The 23,647-nt window shown below is 57.5% G+C and overlaps 1 protein-coding gene across 1 annotated transcript in view; it reads right to left on the bottom strand.

Moving 5' to 3' along the window:
- Window positions 1-1,328, bottom strand: part of LOC119852576 (exostosin-1-like) — a 41,709-nt gene extending 40,381 nt beyond the window's left edge. Inside the window, exon 1 of the mRNA XM_038393923.2 lies at window positions 1,024-1,328. Coding sequence (XP_038249851.1) covers window positions 1,024-1,328 — 305 coding nt within the window. The remainder of the gene's footprint in view (window positions 1-1,023) is intronic.
- Window positions 1,329-23,647: the final 22,319 nt, after the last annotated feature.

Below are 23,647 nucleotides of genomic sequence, written 5' to 3'. Positions count from 1 at the left end.
CCGCTGACAAACCATTGCCCCAAATGCAGAGACGCTGCTGTGTTAAGGCAGACTTGAAAAACCCTCCCAGGTGAGAGCCTCCGTTCTGATGGGAAATTAATATCCATCTGGCTTTCCATCACCAGCTCCGGGGAAAGGGCCGGCAAGGACACTTTGTCCTCGGCCTGGCACATTTTCACGCTAGTTTTGCAAGGCTGCTCTGTCCGGCCATGCACTGCTGCCCCCGGCTGGACAGACTCAGACCTGCTCACGTATCTGGAGGATTAGCCGGATTCAATTTCTATCGGGGAATGTCAGGACACATGGATTTCCCCCCACATCCACAAACCCATGGCAAAAGATTTCCATCAACACTCATTGAAACGTACAGAGGCAACGTAAGAAAAAGCTGCTGGAGCACTTAGGAGCGTTTGCCCTACGCACATGTACTTGGTCTGGTTTGATATGGGACGTTGGCAGTTTGCGTTTTAACGGATAGAAAGCTTTGATTTTTGGAATCTCGACATCTACTGTCATTAAATAATTACCGGCTGACCTGCCCGCAGCCCAATCCCGCAGTAATTCCCGACAGCTGCGAACGTTGAAATAGACAAAGCTGAAAAAATGCTTAAAATCCACAATTCTGCCAACCTGTGAAACTAAATAGCTATAGAACAAAACTGACCCGCAACAGCCACCATCAGAACTGCAACAAAATAAACAGCAAATTCTGTCCACCCGACCTCTGTGAGCTAGCCCCTTAGTGGCTGGAGGCGGCTCTGAGACAGACCTACCACCACTGACTCAGTAGCTAAGGGCAATTCTCTCCCGGTCTCTCCTGGTGAAATCCCGTGTTGGGGCCTGTTGCTCAGCACAGAGGAGCAAAGATTTCTTCCATCCCGCCACTCCCTAGGTGCCCCAGAGACAAGGTGTGGAGTGCAACCTGCCACGCCCTTCCCTGGCCTGCCCAGCGGCAGTTCTCCCTTCCTGGCAGCTCTGCATCCTACATGAGTCCCTCTCTGCCTCAGTTTCCCCACTGCAAACCTGTGCATGCCTTTCCCGCTGTGCTGGCCCATGGGGCTGCTTTCTTCTGAGCGCTGCCCCCTCGAAGAGTCTTCAGCCTGTCCCAGGAGCAGTGACAGCGCAGTGGGGCAGCCGGTGGGGGCTGACCCCGCGGAAGGAACAGTGGGAGACTTGGGCCAGATTTCCCTTGTGCAAACCAGCCCCTGCTGCTGAGCTGCCCAGCCTGGCTCGCTCGGAGACAGCCCCAGAGCTGCGTTAGGCAAAGTCACCGAAGCCAGCCCTGTCCGAGTGAGCGCGATGCAGCCGGGGACAGAGCCCATTCGCATGCCGGCGGCTCCTTGGGAGAACAGGCAGGTTGGATGGATTTGAACAAGGCAGCAGTTTAATTTGCCACCCGGTGATGGTTCTGGGCTGCGAGGTGCCGTTCTCTCTCAGGGCTCAGTCAGCAGGGACAGGCACCAACAGGCTCCTCCAAGGAGAATTATGTGCCACTGTTGAGGGTTAATCGGCCATGAAGAAAGGGAAGGTGCCGGGAATAGGACAAGCAGTGTCACCTCCCAGCCAAGTGTCTTCACGGCGCAAGTGTCACAGCGAGGAGAGGAGACCCCTGAGGGCAAAGCAGCTTAGCGCAGAGGCCTGGCAGACTTCCAGGAGAGCGCTCCCTTGCCAGCTTCCTGGGGCCAGTGGCCAACTCTCCTGCTGCCCTGGGGAACACGAGACGGCCGCTCTCACCTGTCCTCGGTACTTACATGGCTCCCATCACCACAGGAGCTGAGCACTGCACAATCGCTATCAGATCTATCCTCACAGCAGCCCTGCAAGGCATGGGGGAGCTATGATCCCCACTGGGGAAACTGAGGCACAGATTTCAGAGTAGCAGCCGTGTTAGTCTGTATTCGCAAAAAGAAAAGGAGGACTTGTGGCACCTTAGAGACTAACAAATTTATTTGAGCATAAGCTTTCGTGAGATGAAGTGAGCTGTAGCTCACGAAAGCTTATGCTCAAATAAATTTGTTAGTCTCTAAGGTGCCACAAGTCCTCCTTTTCTTCTTGAGGCACAGAGCGACTCTTCCCCACCACCCCAGTCACGGGGCAGTCTGTGCTGGAGCAGAAGATGGAAGCACTCCCAGGCGGTGCTCTAACCACTGGGCCATCCTTCCTCTCCTGGGCTTAGGATACACCACTGCAATGGGGGCCTCCCACAGTGCTTCACACATGCCCTCTGGGGGAGGGGCAGCCAGGCGCCTAGGCTACCCTGGGAGGCTGATGGTGAATGCAGCCACCCCAGCGCTGAGCACTGACAGGCCCCGATGGTCTTCAGCACCGGCTCTGGGTGTGTCAGGCCCATTTCAGCAGTGACTCAGCTGCACCCGTTCCCCAGGGCAGACTCAGCCCGGGAGCGCTGCCCAGCCTCGGCCGGCACCCCGGAGATAAGGTGGGGTCCTGGCGAAATGACCCAGCAGAGCCGAGCCCGAACAGAGCTGAGTCCAGGGGAAGGGGGTGGCTCTGAGCTGCCTGGCCTGGGGAGAACTCATTCTCCTTGTTCAGCCCCCTGGGTCATTACTGTCAGCAGCTCTGCTAATTGTACATGTTCTCCTCTGCTTAATGAGGTGCCATTTAACTACATTGGCCAGCAGCGGGGGGAATTCATAGGCGGGCGAGGGCCAGGGAATGGCTCCTGGAGGGCATGGTCCCGCGCCGGGAGCTCTGGGACTCAGAGGGAGAAGGACGCTCAGTGGCTGATCTGTTTCCAGCAGACAGTGTTTGTATCGGATCTGGGACGCCAGGAAATCCCGCCAGCAAGGGGCAGGACTCATCCGGAGCCTCACAATCCAGCCAGTGCTACCCCCGCTACCAGGAGGGCTGGAAAGACACGGCCTTGGCGCACAGAGAAACAAGAGGGGCCCAGTCAGGTCACCCCTCCGGAGTGGTGCAGAGCAGAGCACCTCAGAGGCGAAGTCAATGGTAGGTGAGGGCACACCACATCTCCCAGGGGGCTCAGCATCTCCCAGAAGCGGGGCCTTCATTACTGAGAACTCCTCTGCCCCAAGCGTGATAACCCCATTAGGGTCTGAACCTTGGACCTTCAGCATCAACGGCACAGGCTGCTACAGCTTGAGCTGAAGGCGCAACTCCATCAACTGGCAGCAGTAGCAGACCGTCCAGAACCCCAGAAGGAACCTTAAAGGACACAGCTTGAATTGTTTGAGCTGCTAATGCATATTCATACTCTAAAGCTCCCAGCGCTGAATACACACACCTGTTCCATTCGTATTTCACAGCAAGGAATCTCACGGGCCCCGCAAAGGGTTAACTTTCCTTCTGCCACTGGGAGAGCAGTGGGTGGACTGAATAGCCAGTAGCTGGAAGCTCCTTCCTTCCCCACATGTGGTGGTGCCCCTCTGAGGCGGGCTGGAGCTTGTCATGTCATCACCAGACTGGCTCCAGCCCCGCCAAACTCACAGCACTGGTGAGACTTGGTAACACCAATAAGCCAAGGTGCCAAATGCACCTTCAGAACAGGCTCCAGTCCCGGGCTGCACCCGGCCGGCAGGGAGATTTAGGGCTGAGTCTGGGGGCGCTGCGCCAAAATGCTTCCCTCCCATGAACGCCCAGCCCTGTGCTTCGTCCCTTTCTCCCTGTGCCACCAAGGTCCAAGCCAAATGCTCACCCGCGTCTTATTTATGTATTTCTCCCCCTATGTCTTGGAGAGGAAGGCGAATCCCGCAGGGCTGGTCTGGGTTCCTGTTGTCCTGCGGGGCTGGGGGCGGGTAACTGAAAGATTGTCTAAAGCACCGGGACAGACCATGGTCAACACGGGGAGCTCTGAGCCGGTGGAACGAACTCCACCAAGAACGAGGGACCATCCCAGACCTCCCCCCGCCTTCATCCCCAAGGGCTACTGCATTTCCTTGACCTGCCTTCTCTACACAAACACAGAGCAACTGGGGTATTTTTATAAGACACCCCCTACCCAAACCGGACGCTCCCCTGCACGAGCGACCCAAACCGGACGCAGGGAGAGACTGGGTGCTGTGACTGATCCCCACAACTTCCTGTGTTTTGGCTCCAGGCTTCCCATGTGTGGAAGGGCCCCCAGAGGCGCTGGAGCCTCAGAAATCAGCGAGGGGTGGCTGGAGCTACAGGAGAGAGTTTCTCCTTCATCCCCCAGCCCTGGAGCCTTTGCGTGACTGTTCCTGAGCTCCTAAGTGGCACCCCCTCCAGGCCACAGGTCGGTAGGTCCCCCAGGAGGGGTGTCTCTTGCAATCACTGCTCACCAGTGGAGTGGCTCTTCCACATCGGGGCCTGGAGCTGGCCCTGCCCAGGGCTGTGTCACTGCAGCCATGTCCTGGGGTGGAGCAGGATGCATGAGAGGAAGAGCCCCACGGCAGAGACCAACGAGCTGCCCGGCTTGAGACCCTTTCACCTGCAGTTCTTTGGGGCAGCGACCTTGCCTAGTGGAGGCGTAACTTCCACAGATCCCAGTTGTCAGCAGGCGGCATCAAACCAAAAGCCATATGACTGTTAGCTAAGGCTGTAGAACAGACTCATTTTCTCTCTCTCTGTAAGTGGCCTCGGTGCCACTAAATGGGACAGGACCCCGCCCCCAGGAGGTGTGTGGGTTATGGAGGCATCAGCCCTGTCCCCTGGATGGGCTGAAGAGGGGTCACTAGCAGGCATGTGCCCTTCAAGCCAGTGCTGTGGCTGCAAAACCAGCTCCTGGCGGGACCCAGGAGTTGGGGTTGGCCCTGCTTTGAGCAGGGGGTTGGAATAGCTGAGCTGTCGAGGTCCCTTCCAACCCTGATCTTCTAAGATTCTATGATTGATTCTGTGACCCCCTGCTCTGCTGTCCAGGGGGCTCTTTCACAGCCTGGCCCCGGGCGGGGCAGACCTCAGCTGTCAGCTTTAACACAACAAGTCTCCCAGGTGACAGAGGGGCGCTGCCTTGTCTACACTAGGCTGTTAACACCTTCCTGACCACAGTCTAGACCAGGCCAAGGAGAGTGGCCTTTGGCGATGGATCAGGCGGGACAATGGCTCACCCGGGGATTTGAACCCCTGCCCCCGTTTTTCACTGCTGGCCTGGGTAAGAGTGAGTCTCCCTTGAAGTCCAAGGCCACATCCATCCCCTGTGCACCGCTGCGGGAGTTAAACCCGAGGGAGCAGAGCCCTGGGTTTTCGAGCTACCCACAAGTTGCCCAGTGATAAGGCAGCTCCGTGGTGCGTGGCTGCCGACCTGCCTGTGACCCTGCTTCAGCAGCTCTTCCCAGACACCTTCCCGCTCCCAGCCCGGGCTCCACGGAGCGAATTAACCGCGGGCTGGGCCGGCAGGGGAGGAGGCAGCATCAGGCGACTGATCGGGGATATTTTTGTCTCACTCGCCTATTCCTTTCCGACAAGCTGCAGCCTCTCCTGGGGGAATATTCTGTGCTGCTCTTTTAACATTTGCTTCTGGCTTTTCCTGGAACTAGCTGCTGTGCCGGTAATGAGCCGGCAGGATGGCAGCGTGCCATTGGCATGGCAGCTCCGGGCCAGACCCAGCGGCTCAGTGCTTACTGCACTGCTGGCTGGGTCGCTGAATGCAAACGCTGAGGATCTTTGCTTCTGTTGGCTCAGGATGGGTTAAACAGGCTGTGTTTCCCAGTGGTCAGAGCACAGGACTGGGGCTCAGGACTTCTGGGTTCTACTTCTGGCTCTGCAACTGATTCAGTGGCAGGACACATAGGCCAAGACGGACAAAAGCGACTCGTGATGTGGGAGGCTGAGACTTTGTGACACGTTAGAGGTCTAGTTTTCACAGGGCGGGTGCTCAGCACTCGCTGAAAATCAGGCCCTTTCCTGGTGTCCCAAGCGGGGCCCCAAGTCCACTAGTCACTTTGGATCTGAGAGGTGTTGAAATTGGTGGTAGCGGTGGGTGCCTACATGAACACTAGAAGCCCAGATTCTGTGGCTGCCCGAAACGATGTGGCTGCTGCATGGCTGCTATCTGCCTGGCCCGGGCATCCTCTTTTGGGGTCGGACATCTGTGCAGAAACGTGACTGTACCCTGGGGCTCCAGCAGCCCGGTGGAGCCCTGCAAACTTCGGTGAAAGCTTAGGGAGAAAGGTCAAGCTGAGTTTTGCTGCATTATCACTGATCTCCATGTTAATGAAGCCACAGGCAGGAGGCATGAAGTGGGGAGGGGGTTTGATTGGGACTCTCCACAATGTGGGGACCGTTCCAGTGCAGGCTGGGAAAGGCCCCCGCGAACACCCACTCACCAAATCGTATTTACTGGGAATCTCTGGTTACCGGAAACCTCTGAATGAAACTGAAAGACGGGTGCAGCCAGACGCCGGCTGCTGTGGGCACATCCCCCAACCACACATTGTGCGACGCTCCTGAGCACATAGCGCACAATCCCCGAGCTATGATCTGAAAACTTACCTCTCCGGAGCTGCTTTGGACGGAGCAGCACCAGGCTCTTCTGAACCACCGAGATCAACCTGGGACAAAAACACCTGCCAGCGGACACTCCAGGCTTGGTCCTGTCCTACCAAGCCAATTAACAGACGGCCCATGGCCTCTCCATTGGCCCTCTCTCTGTTCCAGGTGGAGCCTGCAGCCCATGACCAAAGCGGTCCCGTCCCTCGAACCTGGCACAGCTGAGGTGGGACCATCTCTTTCCTGTTGCTGGCAGGTGGAACTGGCGGTGGGTGGCTGAAATGCCAAACCGCAGCTGTTGGGATTTGAAATCTTAACACTTGGCTTCTTTCTGTTCTTTGCAGCCAGTCGCCTCAGCTTCCCCAGCGGGGCGGTGACAGCCAGCGTCGAGGCTGATTTTATGACAAATGACAGGAGGATGGTGAAGCACTGGAATGGGTACCCTAGGGAGGTGGTGGAATCTCCATCCTTAGAGGTTTTCAAGGTCAGGCTTGACAAAGCCCTGGTTGGGATGATTTAGTTGGGGTTGGTCCTGCTCTGAGCAGGGGATTGGACTAGATACCTCCTGAGGTCCCTCCAACCCTCATCTTCTATGATTCTACACCGAAGAGAGATGTGAAAACCAGCCAGCAGAAAGCAAGCGCCACTTACGAGCACACTCGCTCAGCCAACGTTACCGTGGCCTGAGAAATGATGCTGCAAAGCACCCGCCATGCTCGCCGGCGCGACGGCCTGATCACAAGAGACTGGTGGCGAAATCCGGGGCCTTTACAACTGACCACTGGGCAACTTCTGAGATTCGAGGAGTTCTGACGTGGCACCGAGGAACAAAGCCTGCTCTCAGCGCCAGTGGTGGGAAGCCAGAGAGGACCAGCACTGGAGTCCGTGTGGTTCCAGCTAATTCCCAGGTGAATGCAGGGCATCCACTTGGATCTGCCAAAACTGTCATGACCTGGGTCCTGGCTACATTGGAGCTTGCCTCTTCTCGCACCTGGTTCCATCAGCTGCGACTCTTACACCTGGAACCTGCTCCCCTCCCTGGCCCGACACAGCCTGACTTTGCTGACCTCTGGGGCTTTGCTAAGCCTGTTCATTCATGCCCAAGCCACTGCTAAGGGGGTGGAGTGATGTGGGGGTGGGAGGGGGGCGCTCGGCTTGTTCTCATGGAGGAGGTTTTTAGTGCTGGTGCTGAGCCAGCTTGGATCATCTATGCAGGGTTTTAAGGTCGAACAGAGCAGGTGGCCGGAGCTACCAGCCGGCGCACGCTGGACGCATCAGAATAAATTAGTTCCCCCCGGGAGTGGAGGTGGGGCGGGGGAGGTTCGGGCACTCCCGCAGGCGTGTCCAGTTTTTTAATATTACAACACTGGCAGCCCTAGTGCATGTGCGGATGCCAGAGGCCTGTGTTTCCCCAAGGGATTTACACACACAGAGGGACATTTTCAACAGTGCCGAATTCCCATTTTCAGAAGTGGCCCAGGAGCCTGATTCGCATTGCCTTTCCCTGGGGCTTAGGTGGCTAAGTCACATAAGCTCCTCTGAAGATACCACCCAGCGCCTCGAGTCCCTGCCGGGCTCTGCTGCCTGCAAGGGCTGTACGGACAGGCGGCTCCCAGCAGGAGGTGTGTAGCTTAGCACCTGGGGCTACCCCAGCGGGATGCTGGCTCTGCTGAAGGAGTGAAACGGACAGGCCTGACTCACCTAAGCCCTGCGGTGCCAGTACCCATCATCTGTAGCACTTCCAGTGCAATTCCGGCCATCCACAGCAAAGCACAAAGGGGGGGGGGCTCTGTTATGCCTCCCATTTTAAAAGAGGAGGAAACTGAGGCATGCAGCAGGTCAGGGGCAGAAGTGGATCCCAGGGCTCCTGGCCCCCAGGCCAGGCGCTCGCCACCAGTCCCTGACCCCATGCAAAAAATGAGCAAATTCACCCCCCAAACAAGCCAGGTCCATCTCAAGGCGGATTAGCAGCTAGCACCACAAACATGCTTCCTAAAGGGGAAAGCGTCTGCCAGAGGAGTTGTGTGATCTCCTGCCCGAAGGAGAGGCTATGGACGCCAGAGATTAAAGAATAATTTCAAACTCTGAAGAGAACTGGAGGGGAATGGCACGGACGGGGGCTGGCTGTGAGCAAAAGAGAGCGAGATGTTTTGCCAATAAACCACTCGGCGATTTATTGTCCATTCATGCCTGGACTTTCTGGCTGTATTTATCTTTCAGCTCAGACAGTGATCTGGTGACCCGGTATAATTCTGCTGACATTATCCTTTAATTAAAGCACTAAAACATGCAGGAGCTACCGTGACAAATCACAGAGAGAGAGACTCCAGGCAGGGTGTCCGCCGGCCCATGCCAGCCAAGCGAGCCTGGAGTAGGCGGCCCGTGCTCCATATCGTCTCTGTCCAAGAGCAGAGTAAACAGGTGACTAAGGCTGAAGTTGTTGGTGCATAAATAACTGCTGCTCCAGGGCTGCAATAATCCAGACATCATGTTGCTGCTACCTGGTAGCATTCCCAAAGGGCGGCTCACACCACCCCGAGTTCACAATGCCCTCCAGCTCTCAGGAGCTGGGCAGCCCGGAGGGTGGGAGGGGACACCCCGGGGGGTGCAGCCCAGGGTGTGGGAGGAGACACCCAGGGTGGCTGTGCAGACCAGGGCATGGGAGGAAGGGAACCTGCTTTCTTGCCCAAGGACAGACGCAAGCAAAGGGTCCCATTTCCAGGCCCAGCATGGGGCTGGATCGTGCAAAGGCCCGACTGGGGGCTTGACACTGCGCCACCCAGGAGACGGAGATGAGATGTGGCCAGGAGAGTGGGAGCTGGGGGTATCTCAGAGGTGACACATGCCCAGAGAGGCAGCAGACACCTCGTACTCAGTGTGCTGGGTTTACACATAAGCCGTGACCATGGTTGCGTGTGGTGCCGTCCTTAGGGGTCCAGCCCAGACTCCAAGCTGCAGGGAATCTCTCTTCAGCAACCAGGGAGATGACCAGCTACTCCGCGCCTGATCCCCCACTGACCACTTGGTCTCCCCACAAACCCTAAGCCCATCCTCCCCTGGAGTGACGCCCAGGCAGGGAACAGGGCTGGGTATTCACTGGCCTTTCTACCGACAGCAGGCTTGGGGGCTAGGAAGGGGGAGCAGAGCCGTGAACTGCAGGCAGTCCAGAGACAGATCCGTGCTGGAGCAGCAGAGGGGCATGGGGGTGAGGCTGGGGAAATGGGGGACATATCGCACTCAGTTGCTTAGAGGAGCCAGAGGAAAGAGAATGATCCAGCCATCCCCCCTCCTCACCAGTGCATTCACTGAAGTTTGCAGGGATTGTTTCTCCAGCTCCAGGCTGAGGCAGGGGGTTGGGGTGTGGGAGGGGGTATGGGCTCTGGGCTGGGGGGGCTGGGAGTGCAGGTTCTGGGGTGAACCAGAAATGTGGGGGGGGGGGGAGGGCTCTGGTGTGTGGCTGGGGATGCGGGATTTGGGGTGCAGGAGGGAGCTGGGACAGGGGGTAGGAGTGAGGAGCTGAGGGCTCTGGCTGGGGGTGCAGACTCTGGGGTGGGGCTGGGGAGGAGGAGTTTTAACGGGCATTCTGGTCGAAAACCGGACACCTGGCAACCCTACCCAGCACTGCTAGCCACGCAGCACTAACACCAGACACCGGGGGCACCTGGCCTGCAGGGACTCACAGGGAAAAGACCCCAACCACAGCCCCAATACCACTTCCAGCAGCGCAGCCCCCCCCAGCCCCCAGTCGCTCCCTAAGGAATTGCCTCAGCGCTGATAGGGAACAGCACCCCGCGCAGTGTGTTAGGTGATTTGGAAGCTGCTTCCCCATGGCCCCCAGAGATCGCGGGTACCAGGGCGAGGCAGCAGACTCTGAGAAAGCAGGACCTAGAGTACTCGGAGCCGCGTCGCTCCCAGGGTATTAGAGAGACGTGGGGGAGGGGATGTAAAACCTCTTACTGGACCGAGCTCCGCTGGGAGAGAGAAAGGCTGCCGAGCGTACACAGAGCCCGTCTCTCTCGCCCAACAGCAGCTGGGGCAATAAAAGCGAATACCTCACCCGCCTCGCCTCTCTGAGAACGCAGGGCATTTGCCAAGGGACACGGCCCAGCAGCCGCCCCGGGAGGCAGCCAGGAACCTGCCTGCAGAACCGTCCCAAGCTGGGTTTGGCAGGAGCAGGCCACGCAGCAGAAAAGCCACCTCCTCTTCGGGCGGCCACACGGCCGCTGGAGTCCCAGACGCACAGGTAAAGGAGCCTCTGTGCACAGGGGACGGGAGATCACTCCTTTTGGTCCGGCTCGGTTAGACTGGGGCTCTGTCAGCGCTTTTCCCGGCCCGCCGCCCTCACCCACCAGCGCCGACGGCTGAGCACACGAGACCCAACGTTCCGGGTTGGGAAGCAAAATAATCCCCGGGTCGGCTTGTCAGTTTCAGTGGGACTCTGCCGCTTTTCCGGAGACACCCTGGCAGGCTGGGGGACGTCCAGGGCAGGAGAACCCAACCGCGAAACTGACTGACTAGGAAAGGACAGCAGCGCTGCTCGGGCCAGCTCCGCCGAGACGAGACGTGTGAAAGCAAGGGAGCTAGACTCCAGGGCCAGATGCTGCTAAGTGCTCGCCGTGCCGGCACGAGCCCCAGTCCCGAGGAAAGATTTCCAGAGGGGCTGGGCCTGGCTTTTAATGGGAATTGTGGAGAGCTCCGTCCCGCTGGGAATCAGGCCACTTAGATGCTCAAATCTGGCTTTTGGGGCCTAACTGGGAACGTTGGCGAACATCTCCAGGAGATGCTGGTTAGGACAGCGAGCCGGTGCGATCTCTGCCTACCCCACAGCTGTGCCCTAAAAGCACAGCCTAGGCCTTGCAGCTCTTCCCAGGAAGCCTCCAGGAAAGGTTCCTCATGACACTTGTAATTAGCTAGTCAGTGTCTTGTTACTAGATCCCCATAGACCCTGGGCCAGGAACAGCCCCCCCAGGGACTCAGGGGAGGGCTCTGCCACTGATGTGAATGGCAATTCAGAAGGGTGCACACTAGTGAGTCTAACTGCAGGACTGGGGCCCTAGAGGGTTTCATGCAGCTCCTCTCCGGGGGGCATCTAACCTCATAAAACGACAATGACAGATGTGGGGCTAGGAGGCAGGGAAGGGCAGCTGGGCGCAATGTGACATGCCGGGGAGCAGAGGGGTTTCTGAGGCCACAGTCACACACACAGCAGCTCAATATGCTCTCGAACCACCCCACAAACGCCCCTGGCTCCCAACTCCCCAACGCTGGGAGCGGGGCAGGATCCAAACCTGAATCCAGAGCTTCACAATTCTCCCACGACGATGGCCCCACTTGGCTCCTGCTGGTATGTCGGGCTGCACCAAAACCCTGCATCCCAACTCAGCAGGGGTCAACCCCCTGCTCTCCTGTGGTAGGAAAGGGGGGTCTGAGTTGACCGATGCGAGGGGCAGGGGAGCTCTCATTAAACCTCAGGGAGAAGAGAGCTGGGCCGCGGGACCCTCGTTCCTTGTACAGACTATCCTGAGCTCTCCTCGACTTTGCTCAGGAGTGAAAGCGCCACTTGGAAAATCTGCCATTTTCAGCCTATCCCCAGACACCAAGAAGCAATTTCACCAGCTCCCAAAGAGCCTCTTTAAATAGACCAACGTCCCCTAAGAGGATCTTGCAACATTTTCCTTTTGCTGCCCAGCCCCAGCCTGGCTTTATTTACTCGGAGCCTCAAAGGACTGGCTTCAAATAGCCCTTCACAACCGCCCTTCCTGGATCTGCTGAGCTGGATCAAAGCAGCCGCAGGTCTGGGAGCTTCGCGCCCAGGGCGATGGGCAGGCACAGAGCATGTGCCATGCCAGCCTGAGCAAGCAGGACACGCCGTGGCCTGAAGAGCCAGGCTCGGACCCATCTGCCGACCTCCACGACGCCAGGCTCAGCCCCCTTCAGGACCTAGACCCCCACCTCCCTCACAACTCCTGGCTCCGGTCACTGGCTTGTCCCCTGACCACGACGCCAGCTCTGCCCTCTGGTTTTGCTCCGACCACTAGGCCGTGCTCCTTCAGGCCGGTGCGTGACACCCCGGGGCCCAGGCTAGCCACTGCTCAGAGGCAGCACTGCGCGCCGGGGTGAGGGTCTCTGTGCATTTTGCCTGCGGTTGAGGTGCCGCCCTGGAGGCACTGGGGAGCAGGTGTCCCGTGGGGGCAGGTGTGGGTGACACTGGTAGGCTTGTGGTTTGGCCAGCTGTCAGGTCTGGGGAGCGTTTCCTTTGTCACTGAAAAGGCCCCTTTCCACTCCTTCCAGAGATCAAAGCGCTGCTCTGAGGACTCGTCCCTCGGCGTGAAAAGCTGCCGGTCCCATTGCCAGCGGCAGGACCAATCCGCACGTTCGGGCGCCTCAGATCCTGATTCCATGTTCTGAAGGTGCCACGTTCAGAGAGCGCCAGGCAGCAGCCACCGCCCGTCTGAGCTGCCTACAGGCCATCAGTGCTCATTTCCGCCCGGCTCCTGGCGCTCAGACCCTGCTGAATTTCTGAGCCGTTCCTTTCAGAGGTGGGATTTTTCTTCAAGACTCGACAACTCGCAGCGGCCCCCCCGGTACCCTTCACCTGCCTTCTGGCTCCATTTGGGGTGATACCAGCCACAGGACGGTCATGGAACCACAGTGGGCTCCGTGTGTGGGGTACAGGCAGGTGCTGGACAGGGAGACTGAGCATCCTCGACACATGACGGGGGGATCTGCCATCCCGGGGCGCTTGTGCCCACAAATCCTTGCAAAGGGGGCTGCACAGGGGCCGCTGTCCTGTCACGAAACCCAAGCCCCTCAGAGCTCCCTGCACAAAGGCTGTTTTGCCTGGTGCTGGGAGGAGCAGCACGTCCGTTTGAATGGACTCCTCTGTGTATACAACCCAGCCCCACTGAGGGTCCCGAAGAACAGGAAGGGCCAGGAAAGACACCAGGCTTAATGCAGGGGCTGCAGGGGAAATGGGGAACCCAATAAAATGGGTGGTTGATTTTCACCGATTCATAGATCCCAAGGCCAGAAGGCATCATTGTGATCATCTAGTTTGACCCCCTGTACAACACAGGACAGAGAACAACCCCATGGTAATTCCCAGAGCAGAGCTTTCAGAAATACAGCCAGTCCTGAGTTCAACATTGTCAGCAATGGAGAATCCACCACAAACCCTGGGTAACTTGTCCCAATAGTTAATTACCCTCACTGTGAAAATTTAAGGTGTTCTTTCCCGTCTGAATTTATCTAACTTCAACTTCCAGCCATTGGCTCATGTTAGACTTTTCTCTGCTAGACTGAAGAGTCCATGATTAAATATTTGTTCCCCTTGTAGATACTTACAGACTGGGATTAAGTCATCCCGCAACCTTTTCTTTATTGAGCTAAACAGATTGAGCTCCTTGTGTCTCTCACTATCAAGCAGGTTTCTAATCCTTTAATCGTTCTCATGGCTCTTCTCCCACCCCTCTTCAATTTATCAATGTCCTTCCTGAACTATGGGCACCAGAACTGGACACAGGATTCCAGCAGCGGTCGCACCAGGGCCAAATACAGAGGTCAAATAACCTCTCTGCTCTTACTCCAGATTCCCCTGTTCGTGCATCCGAAGATCGCATTAGCCCTTTTAGCCTCTGTGTCACACTGGGAACTCATCTTCAGCTGGTTATCCACCACAACCCCCAAATCTTGTTCAGAGTCACGGCTTCTCAGGGTAGCATCCCCCCTGCTGTAAATACGGCCTGCAGTCTTTGTCCCTAGAGGTATACAGTTACATTTAGCTGTATTAAAGCACATATTGTTTGCATGCCCCCAGCTCATCAAATAATCCAGGTCGCTCAGTGTCAGCGACCCATCCGCTTCGTTATTTATCACTCCCCCAGGTTTTGTGTCCTCTGCAAACCACTTCAGTGATAATTCTATGTTTTCTTCTAGGTCATTGATAAAAGTGTTAAATTGCAAAGGGCCAAGAACCGATCCCTGCAGGACCCTAGTAGAAACACCCACTCCGTGAGGATTCCCCATTTACAATTACATTGCGAGACCTATCAGTTAGCCAGCTTTTAATCCATTTGATGTGTGCCATGTTCATTTTATACCGTCCCGGTCTTTTAATTTAAATGTGTAAATGTCGTTCGGCACCAAGTCAAATGCCTTACAGCAGTTTGCTACATCAACACTATCGCCTGGATCAATCAAACCTGTCATCCCAGCAACAAAAGATCTCAAGCTAGTTTAAGAGGATCTATCTTCCAGAACCCCGCGCTGACTGACAGGAATTACATTACCCTCCTTTCATTCTTTCTTAATCAAGTCCCAATTCCCTCTCACCTAGGGTGCCACTGTCCCTCAGCATTAGATCTCACCTGGGGGGTTGGGATGAGCCAGGGCCAGGGCCCCTCAGTGGTAGGACTTGTCTATGGTGTCCTGGAGGCTGGGGTCCCAGTGCCGGAGTTCCCATCCTGTCTGATCAGGAAAGAGTCGCACACCAGACTTTCTTGGCACCAGCAATCACCCTAACAAGGCTCGGTGTCTATTCAGAGCCTGCTTCCAAAAGCCATCGCTTGGCACCAACATGGCATCATGCAGCCTGGCCTTAAATAAACCCTGCCAGCAGGCTCGGGCCTGGCTCGGGAGGCCTGAGACCTGGGCAGGGGGTCCAGAATCCCCTGCCCTCTGGTCAGAGCTGCCCCGTGCTCTGGCAGGGCTCCATGTGAGCTGCCACCAATAGCTGATTTCTTAGCGGCGCTGACATGAATCCCTTCAGTGCTTCTCCACACCAGAGAGTCACCAACAGGGCAGGGGGTGGCAAAGGGCAACCCAGAGATGGCGGAAGCCAGCCCTGAGGGCACCACGTGTGATTCCTCTGTGACTGCTCCCTGGGGAACACCCTGACTGAGCCCCCCTGAGCCTGCCTGCTCCCCACTACTGGATTGCAGGGCCTGCCTGAGACACAAAGCCCATGCTGCCCTCTCTCTGCCTTCCAGCCATGGATCGGCAAGTGCTTTATCCACCCCAGGGAGCTCAGCCCCATGACGCCATACTGCTGAGGCAAAGGGACTTGCCCAAGGTCATGCAGGCAAGCAGCGGCGGAGCTGGGAGCAGAACTTGGGACTCTCAGACCCTGCATTCACTCCCTGGCTCTGCCATGCAGGACCTTGCTTGAGTCCTTTAGTCTTACGGTGCCTCATTCCCCCGTTCTGCCTTTCCGTCCTGCCTGTTCACACTGCATGCTCCTCAGGGCACAGACAACCTCATCCCCCAGTTTTGTGCCGCACCTCCTGGCACGACGGGACCCTGATCTCAGTTGGGGCAGCTAGCTCCCACAAGCAGGTGGCGAAGCAGAGGGCTGGTTCAGTCTTCACAAACACCTTCCTCACCCTGCCTCGTTAGTGTTGGAGGGCATTTGGGGAGCAGGCTGCCCGGGGAGGGGAGGAAATGACCTGACCACAACAGACCCCATGGCGCCTAGACACATATCACAACAAGTCAGACAAGGGCAGATTTGGGACGGCAGGGCAGTGCTGTCGGAGGCTGGTACAGAGCCCTGGTTTGCGTTAGTCCGGAAGGGGTTTCTCCAGTTCGCTTTGTTTGAAATGTTCGTTCCCTCTGGACTTTGCTTCAAGAGGTTGCCCGGAGAGCAGGGCCTCCTGGGGAGCCTGCTGCAGCCGTCAGGAAGACTGGTTGTGCTGCCGAGATTTACAGCAGCCGTTTGGCCGGGGTGAAAGAGGCAGAGGCACCTGACGCTGGCTCAATAAATCCACGCCCAGCTGCTGCGCGGGGCAGGGGCCAGCTGCCGACGCCGGGAGAAGGAGATGCAAACAGCCTGGCTGCAGCAACTCAGGGGAAGCTGGGCATGCAGACACCTCACATTATTAATTGGGCTCAACTCCTTTGGAAGATCAAAGAACAGCAACACCCCCAGCCCCCGGGTGAGGTGAAGGGGCAGCAGGACCGACATGGCAGCTGGCAGGTACCAGCAATGGGGTTGCTCCCATACTGCAATAGGTTGGTAGCACTGCCAGCTGCTCCCAGGACCCTGTCAAAGGAGACTGGTCAGTTTCACGTCCGGTCGCTCATGGGCGATTACACCCCAAGGCCCGGAACACGTCCCTAGAATCATAGAAGATCAGGGTTGGAAGGGACCTCAGGGGTCATCTAGTCCCACCCCCTGCTCAAAGCGGGACCAACCCCAACGAAATCATCCCAGCCAGGGCTTTGCCAAGCCTGACCTTGAAAACCTCTAAAGAAGGAGATCCCACCACCTCCCTAGGTAACTCATTCCAGTGCTTCACCACCCTCCTAGTGAAAAAGTTTTTCCTAATATCCAGCCTAGACCTCCCTCACTGCAACTTGAGACCATTGCTCCTTGTTCTGCCCTCTGCCACCTACTGAACTCTGGGACAGTTCAGACCCGGATCCCACCTTCCCAGCATCTCTCCCCCTACACTGGTGCTCAGATCCCGGCTCCATCTGGATGCAGCATCCCCTCACCTCCCACAACCGCTTCCCTGGAGATGGAGAGGCTCTGTAACCCCCAGGACTCAGCCCAGCTGCCGTCCAAGGGGGCAGCACGAACAGCAGAGCAGCACTGACCAGCTCAGGACTGGCCGCGTGCTTCACCCAGAGAGAAACCAGCCATGGGGCTGGGATCCAGAAACACAATAGTTCCTCCGTTCTCTCATGGTCATTAACACAGGGCTGCCTGGCACTGAGGGCCCCCGGCAAGGTCCTCCCAGGGGCTGCATATTCGGATCTGGTTGGATTCTGGACCAGCACAACGGCCGCAGACAGTGCCTCACGCCAGAGAGATTCTCAGGTTCATCAGCCAAAATCCCACTGCCTGGGCCCGTGGGGGTGCAGACGGCGGGAGAGGGGGCTGGGAATCACAAAGGCATTTACGCTCTGTAAGGCTGTTTGTTCACAAACCTCCCCAGGTGGGCCTGTGAGCGAAGTACAGGCAGAGCCAATAATCGTTTTCATCATATTTTAATACAGCTGCAGGAAGTTAATAAGAAATCTTCATGAAAGATCTCTGCTTGGCGAGATTTCAGCCCAGACGTCCCAGAAAGGACAAGGCTACATTTAATTAGAAGCATCTTCAAGACAATCTGCTCATCAGGCTCCCATTGGAGGCAGATGACGAAGGGGGAAATTTTCAGAAAACTCCCCTCCTAGAGAGAGAGAGAGAGAAAGTAAACATCTCCAAAAATGACCCTCATCAATTCCTCAACCCTCATCAATTCCTCTCTTGTAGGAGCAGAGCAGGAGAGGGCCCTGCAGCTGCCAGCGTGACTCCTGCACAGAAATGATCAACGCCGCGTGGCCCGTCTGCCTGAGGATCTCAGCTCACAATACCCCTATTCACATCCTCATTTCACAGACAGGAAAACTGAGGCACAGAAAGGTGAGGCGGATTTTCCTGCCTCAAGCAGCAAGAACAAGGAACAGATGTTGGGAGCCTTGGTGCCTGGTCGTCTGCTCTCCCCACTGCCCCCATGGATCAGAGCTCGGTATGGGGCCTGTGCCCAGCTGGCATGCTGTCGGGGCTTTAACAGAGTGTGGTCGCTGTGCCAGCGCCCTTGTCCCTTCCTTTAGTTAAACCAGCAGGATTAAATCAAGTCTGCGGTGAGCTGCCCTGGCTTTGGGATCCTGCAGTGCCAAGCCCTCCGCAAATGGGCAGAGCGGAGTGGGAAGGGCAAGGCAAAGAAAGCAGTGAGGCAGGGGTCTCAAACTCCATTTGCCTTAGGGCCAGTGCCAGTCCTCAAATCCTCCCAGCGGGCCAATAATGTCACTCATGCCACCCAGAACTCTGCCCCCCACTTGTCTAAGGCTCTGGGAAGGAGTTTGGATGGGGGAGGAGGTCTGGAGTAGGGGATTGGGGTGCAGGCTCTGGGAGGGAGTTTGGATGCAGAAGAGGTCAGAGGTTGGGCTCTGGGAGAGAGTTTGGGTGGGGGAGGGGGTCGGGGTGCAGGCTCTGGGATGGAGTTTGGGTGCTGGGTGCAGGCTCTGGGCTGGGGCAGGGGGTGGGTTGTGCAGGAGGAGGAGGTGGGGTTTCAGGCTCTGGGAGGGAGTTTGGGGGCGGGAGGGGGTGTGTGGGAAGGGGGTGGGGGTGCAGGCTCTGGGAGGGAGTTTGGGGCTGGGAGGGGGTGTGGGAAGGGATGAAGGGAGGGAGTTTGGGGCAGGAAGGGAGTGTGGGAAGGGGGTGGAGTGCAGGCTCTGGGAGGGAGTCAGGGGGTGCGGCACTTATCTGGGGCTCCTAGGCGGGGTGGGCTGGGGGGCCTCCGCACGCTGCTGCCCCCAGGCACTGTCCCTGCAGCTTCCCATTGGCCGCAGGGGCACTCAGGAGTGGGGGGGGGGGCAGCCTGCAGTGGCACAGCCCCGCCCCGGGGCCACAGGGAGGGGCTGGCAGACATGTGGAGCGAGCAGGCAGAGCAGGGACCCGGGCCATTATAAATCACCTGGGGAAGGGGCGGGGAGGAGTGCCCGGGGGCGGCAGGCGGGGCCCAGGGAGAGACCTGGCCCCAAAATTGCTGGAGCCCCACAGGCCACATTGGGGAGGTTCTTGGGCTGCAGATGGCCCGCGGGCCGGGGAGTTTGAGACCCCTGGCTTCTAGCATCCGCCCCACAAGCGAGACCAGGTCTGCCCAGCCACACAGCTCAAAGCACAAGGATTTGATCCTCTCCCCTCTGCAGAGCTGCTGTTCGCCGCCTTCCTTCCTATTGATCTCCTCATCACCCAGGGGAAGAACTCCCCGGTCTCCCCCTGCTAAGATGGAACCATCCGCCGGCAGGAAACTAATGGCCCCGTCAGCCCATCAGGGTTCACGAGCGGTTCGGGACCAGAGTGAGTCCTGGATGCTGACGGGCCAGATGGGAGAGAGGTAATAAACCTACCTCCGGGGTCTGGGATTGGGAACCAGTCGGGCAGCATGCTTTGTAATGAGGAGATGCTGCTGCAGGACTCCCAGAGGGGAGATCAGGGTAGTGCTGTCTAGTGGTTAGAGCAGGGAACTGGCAGATTCTTGGCTCCCAACTCCTGTTCTTGGATGTGCCACTGAGTCACTGTGTGTCTCTGGGCAAGTCACTTAGACCTGCATTTTCAAGTGTCCATGATTTGTGAGTGAGCACCGCAGCTGTCATGGAAATGGGTGGGAGTTTGGGCTGAGTAAGAACTGAGTAAGGATCCCGACATTTGGCCCTTTTACATCCTGGGGTTGATTTTCTCCATCTGTGGGTGCAGTTTCAGGGACAAGGAGGAGATCCAGGAGGACGGTAAGCCCTGGGGTCCTGCCCCGGCCTAGGGAGTCTGACCGGAGGCCTAGGCGGTGAAGTAGCCACGGGGAGCAGAGGAATCTCCAGTGGGGAACCAGAGATCGGCGAGGAGGTAGAGGGGTGCTTGGCTCAGCAGTTCTCCGTGGCGGCCTCTGGACAGCATAGCCAGCGGGACGTTGTCACCCCAGAATGGGGGAAGGGACTAGGGGACTCTATAGCAACCTGATCAGAGGGCCGAGGCATGAAGAGGGAGCACCCTGAGTCGTGGAGAGAAAAGGGGGCACAGCCCAAGCACCGGACGGCAGGGCGCGCCAGGTGGGGCAAGAGCTATTCTCAGGCCCTGCAATGAGTCTCACAAGAGCTTTGGAGAGTAACAATATTAGCCATGGCAGAGCCTCCAGCTCCTGCCAGTAGCCTACAGTCATACCTGGGAACAGGCACTGCATGCAGGGAGCTCCCTGTGCCGGGCTGCAGTCCCGCTGGACAGGGAGAAGCGCTTTGCTCGTCTCCCTTGTGTGAGACTGGCCGGTTTCAGCCGCCTGAATGAGTTGCCGGAGGTCGCATGGGCCGCACTGGCTCAAGGTCAGAGGGGCGAAGCCTCTGTCTGCACTCTGGGAAAGCTGCCATTAAAAATTAATTACAGCATAAAAATGTGTTAAGCTGGCACTCCGGACAAGCAGCTTTTGTGCAGCTGCCAGAGCCTGCCCCCCGCTCTCCTCCTGCCCGGAGGTTCTTGGCTCGAGCTGCCCACGTTCAGCCATGGTCGGGTGACGACACCTTGCTCCCCAGTTTATGGCTTTAACAGCAGTGCTAACGCTGTGCGACCTATTGTTTGTGATCATCCAGCCTCATGCTTCAGGACGTCAGCTGATTGCCACAGGGGTCAGGAAGGAGTTCCTCTCCGTGTACAGCAATGCACCATGGCTGAACACAGCATGGAGAGGGGAAAGTTAGACCACCCTTTAGCTCTCTGAGCATCCCACTGACAGCAGCCAGGGATGGACACCTGGCATCCTACCCTCCCATTTGGAAGGAGCGGAGAGGATTCAAAGGGGTGATCTGGGGGACAGCAGCCCACACAGGAGGCTGTGTTTACACACCTGGGCAAAAGCGGGGGATGCAGGGGGCTCTACCCCCTAAACTGCCCCCTAGGACACAGGAACCATGGGAAGAGAGCACAGCGGTGCATTCCCCTTGGCTGCAGCGTGGCACCCGAACGCTGGGCAATTTCCCGAGTGATGCTATTACAATCAGTTCATGTTACGTGCATTAAGTTGATAGCAGCCCAGCGACATTATCCGAAAGTTCTGCACTTCCCGGGGCCTTTCAAGTCTGCGCCTTATATAGGAGGAAACCTACTAAGTCCCGGACTCAGGCTCTGAGTGCAGCTGGCTACAGTACGATTCCTCATAGCTAAAATGCAGAAACTGCGCTAGCAGGGCAGATCCCTGGGCCTTCGGGTCAGGTGTCCAGCAGGGGACAGCACGTGATGCTGCAGCGGGAAGAGGAAAACTCCCCCTAAGGCAGCTGGCTGCCACTGGATCACTACTGAACACGGATGGGAGGAGAGACATTCCTTCCTGGCCTCTAAAAACACGTCCGTCTGGCCATGAAGCATGAGAGCTGCTTACCCCTTAGCTGGGAGGGTTACACCCACAGAGCCGCAGACGCCATAATAGGTCAGGAAACTGTTCAGTTCACAGCAGGACGACCCAGGATGACGGCCGGGCAGCCACGACTCCCTGAGTACTAAGAACCAGCTGCCAGTTTTCATGCCATTTCCAGCCCCTCCAGGAGCTCATTTACAAGAACAACGTGGCCTCTGCACAGAGTCGCCTGCTCATCTCCACTGACTAGCAGAAATACGTCTTTTAATGATCGGAGCCAGAATCATTCGGCCTGAGGCTCAGATGGTGTCGATCAGCACCGCTGCATGGGGGCCAACAGTGCTCCCTTGAAGCATCCCCCCCGAGGATCAGGCCCACTGGGCTCTAATTTAAATAAACATCTCACTCGGTGTTTTATTTCTGCTGAATTTCTTAGGCTCCCTTCCCTTCATGATGCTCAGGGGGGACTCCAGGCCAGGCCACTTTCACCCCCGCCCAGGGAGGTCCCGCTGGCTGGCAGTTGAGCTGTTCTGACACTAATTGGTGCCCGGTGAGGCTTGGCAGAACCTGCTCGCGGAAAAACAATCTGCAGGGCAGGAAGGATCAGGCGCTGCCTGGCATTTTTGCTGTTGCGTGAACTGATGGTCTGGAAAAGCCCGAAAGGTTTTCACATCTCTCCAGGTGCCTCAGCCCTTGTCCTCCTCCGAACAAATTATTCCTTGCTGGGAGCCTGAGGTCATCTCAGGCCCCTGCTCTACAAGCCTTGTCAGCCCAGAGCAGCCCCAGATGGTGAAGAGTCAGGCAGGTTCTGTCTCAAGCTGCCGTCCTGGGGAGAGCGACGCCTGGCAAGGGGATGAGTTGTGGGGTAGTAACAACCACCCGCCAAAATGCTCAGCACTTCCAGGGCGACTCTGGAGCTTGCAGCTGCAAAGCTAGAGTGCCCCCTTTCTTCTGAGCGTGACACAAACTTTCGCTAGCTCCTCTGTCCTGCGCAGATCCGCTGGAGGGCCGGAGCCACGGAGCAGAGGTAGCCAGCTGTGTGCTCACTGTGAGCTGGAACGCTCTGGGGAGCAGGGACAAGGGCCATCGATGACATGCTGAGATGCTCGGAGGTGCCTGGGGGGTCTTGGGAGCAAGCTTGAGTTCCCCACTACAGCTCACTTTAGCGAGGCCCTATGGACAACACAGTGTTGGGTCCCAGGGCTCAAGGGTACAGAGCCTTTCACCACAAGGTTCCTGGTTCAAAGCTAGCTCAGGTCAGTCGTGACCAAGGGCGGCTCCGTGGCCTGCGGAAAATGAACCAATGGGTCTCACTCTAGTTCTGCTCTGACGGATGAAGCCCTCCCTTGAGGCTTGTCCTGCCCCGGCCTCTGCTCAAGCCGGTGTTGGGCATACCGGATCCTTTACCCGTCAGCCTGGCACCTTCCACCACAGGCAAACAGACGTGGGACATTGTTTCAGAAACACCCAATGGCCCAAAGCTCCTGGCCCAGCCTCAGAGCCAGCAGCCAGGCCCCAGCCATGGTTTGCCATTCACTTAACAACGGTGCTCTGGACGACTCAGGCATGGTAACTGGCCCCTGCATTTAACCAGGACTCTTTAATCGCCTGGGGCTCGCTGCTCTGCTCTGGGAAGGATTTAATGCTCCTCTCGGGATGTCGCTATGGCTATTATGTGCTATGGCCCATTCCCAAAGACGGATGGTCCTTGCGTAAGAGCCAGGCCCCAATTTTGCCCTGGAGCCTGTTGCCACTGGCTTCGACCATAGCCATGCGGCCAGGGGCCAGTCACATGTAGCCCTCTCCAGCATCCTTCCCAGATCAGGGCACATTAGATTCCCTCTGTGGTTTGTGGAGATGGTTCCTGGGGCTGGAAAGGCCATAAAGGATGGAGGAGCAGCACCCCTGCCTCGCCTGCCAGCGCTCGGCTGAGTCTCCTGGGTGCTGGGAAGGGTCTGGGAAGGAAGTGCCCCGCGGATGCGTCAGGCAGAGCGTGTTGCCAGGCAGTACATGGAGGAAATGAGTGAGATGAGCGGGGAGGCCGGGACACAGCCGGTAGACGCTGGCCAGGGTGCTGAACCCACAGGCCTGTGTAGGGACAAGAGTGCATCCCGAATAACAGAGGGAAACCTTCCTCTGGTCTGCAGGCTCCCTCCAGGCAATACAAGGCTTTAGCGCCCCAGAGTGCTCAGCTGGCTTTGGGGACCCCTTCTCAGGGATGACGCCCCCTTTCTGTTCTGACTTTGCCCCCACATGTCTGCCAGGCCTGAGACAACAGGGAGTGGTCAGCAGCCAGCGATCATCTGCTCAGAGTAAAACATCTTAGGCCAATGGGTTTG

Source organism: Dermochelys coriacea, chromosome 3 (assembly GCF_009764565.3).
Source record: "Dermochelys coriacea isolate rDerCor1 chromosome 3, rDerCor1.pri.v4, whole genome shotgun sequence".
NCBI classification, from domain to species: Eukaryota; Metazoa; Chordata; order Testudines; family Dermochelyidae; genus Dermochelys; species Dermochelys coriacea.
This window is presented reverse-complemented; position numbering and strand designations above follow the sequence as displayed.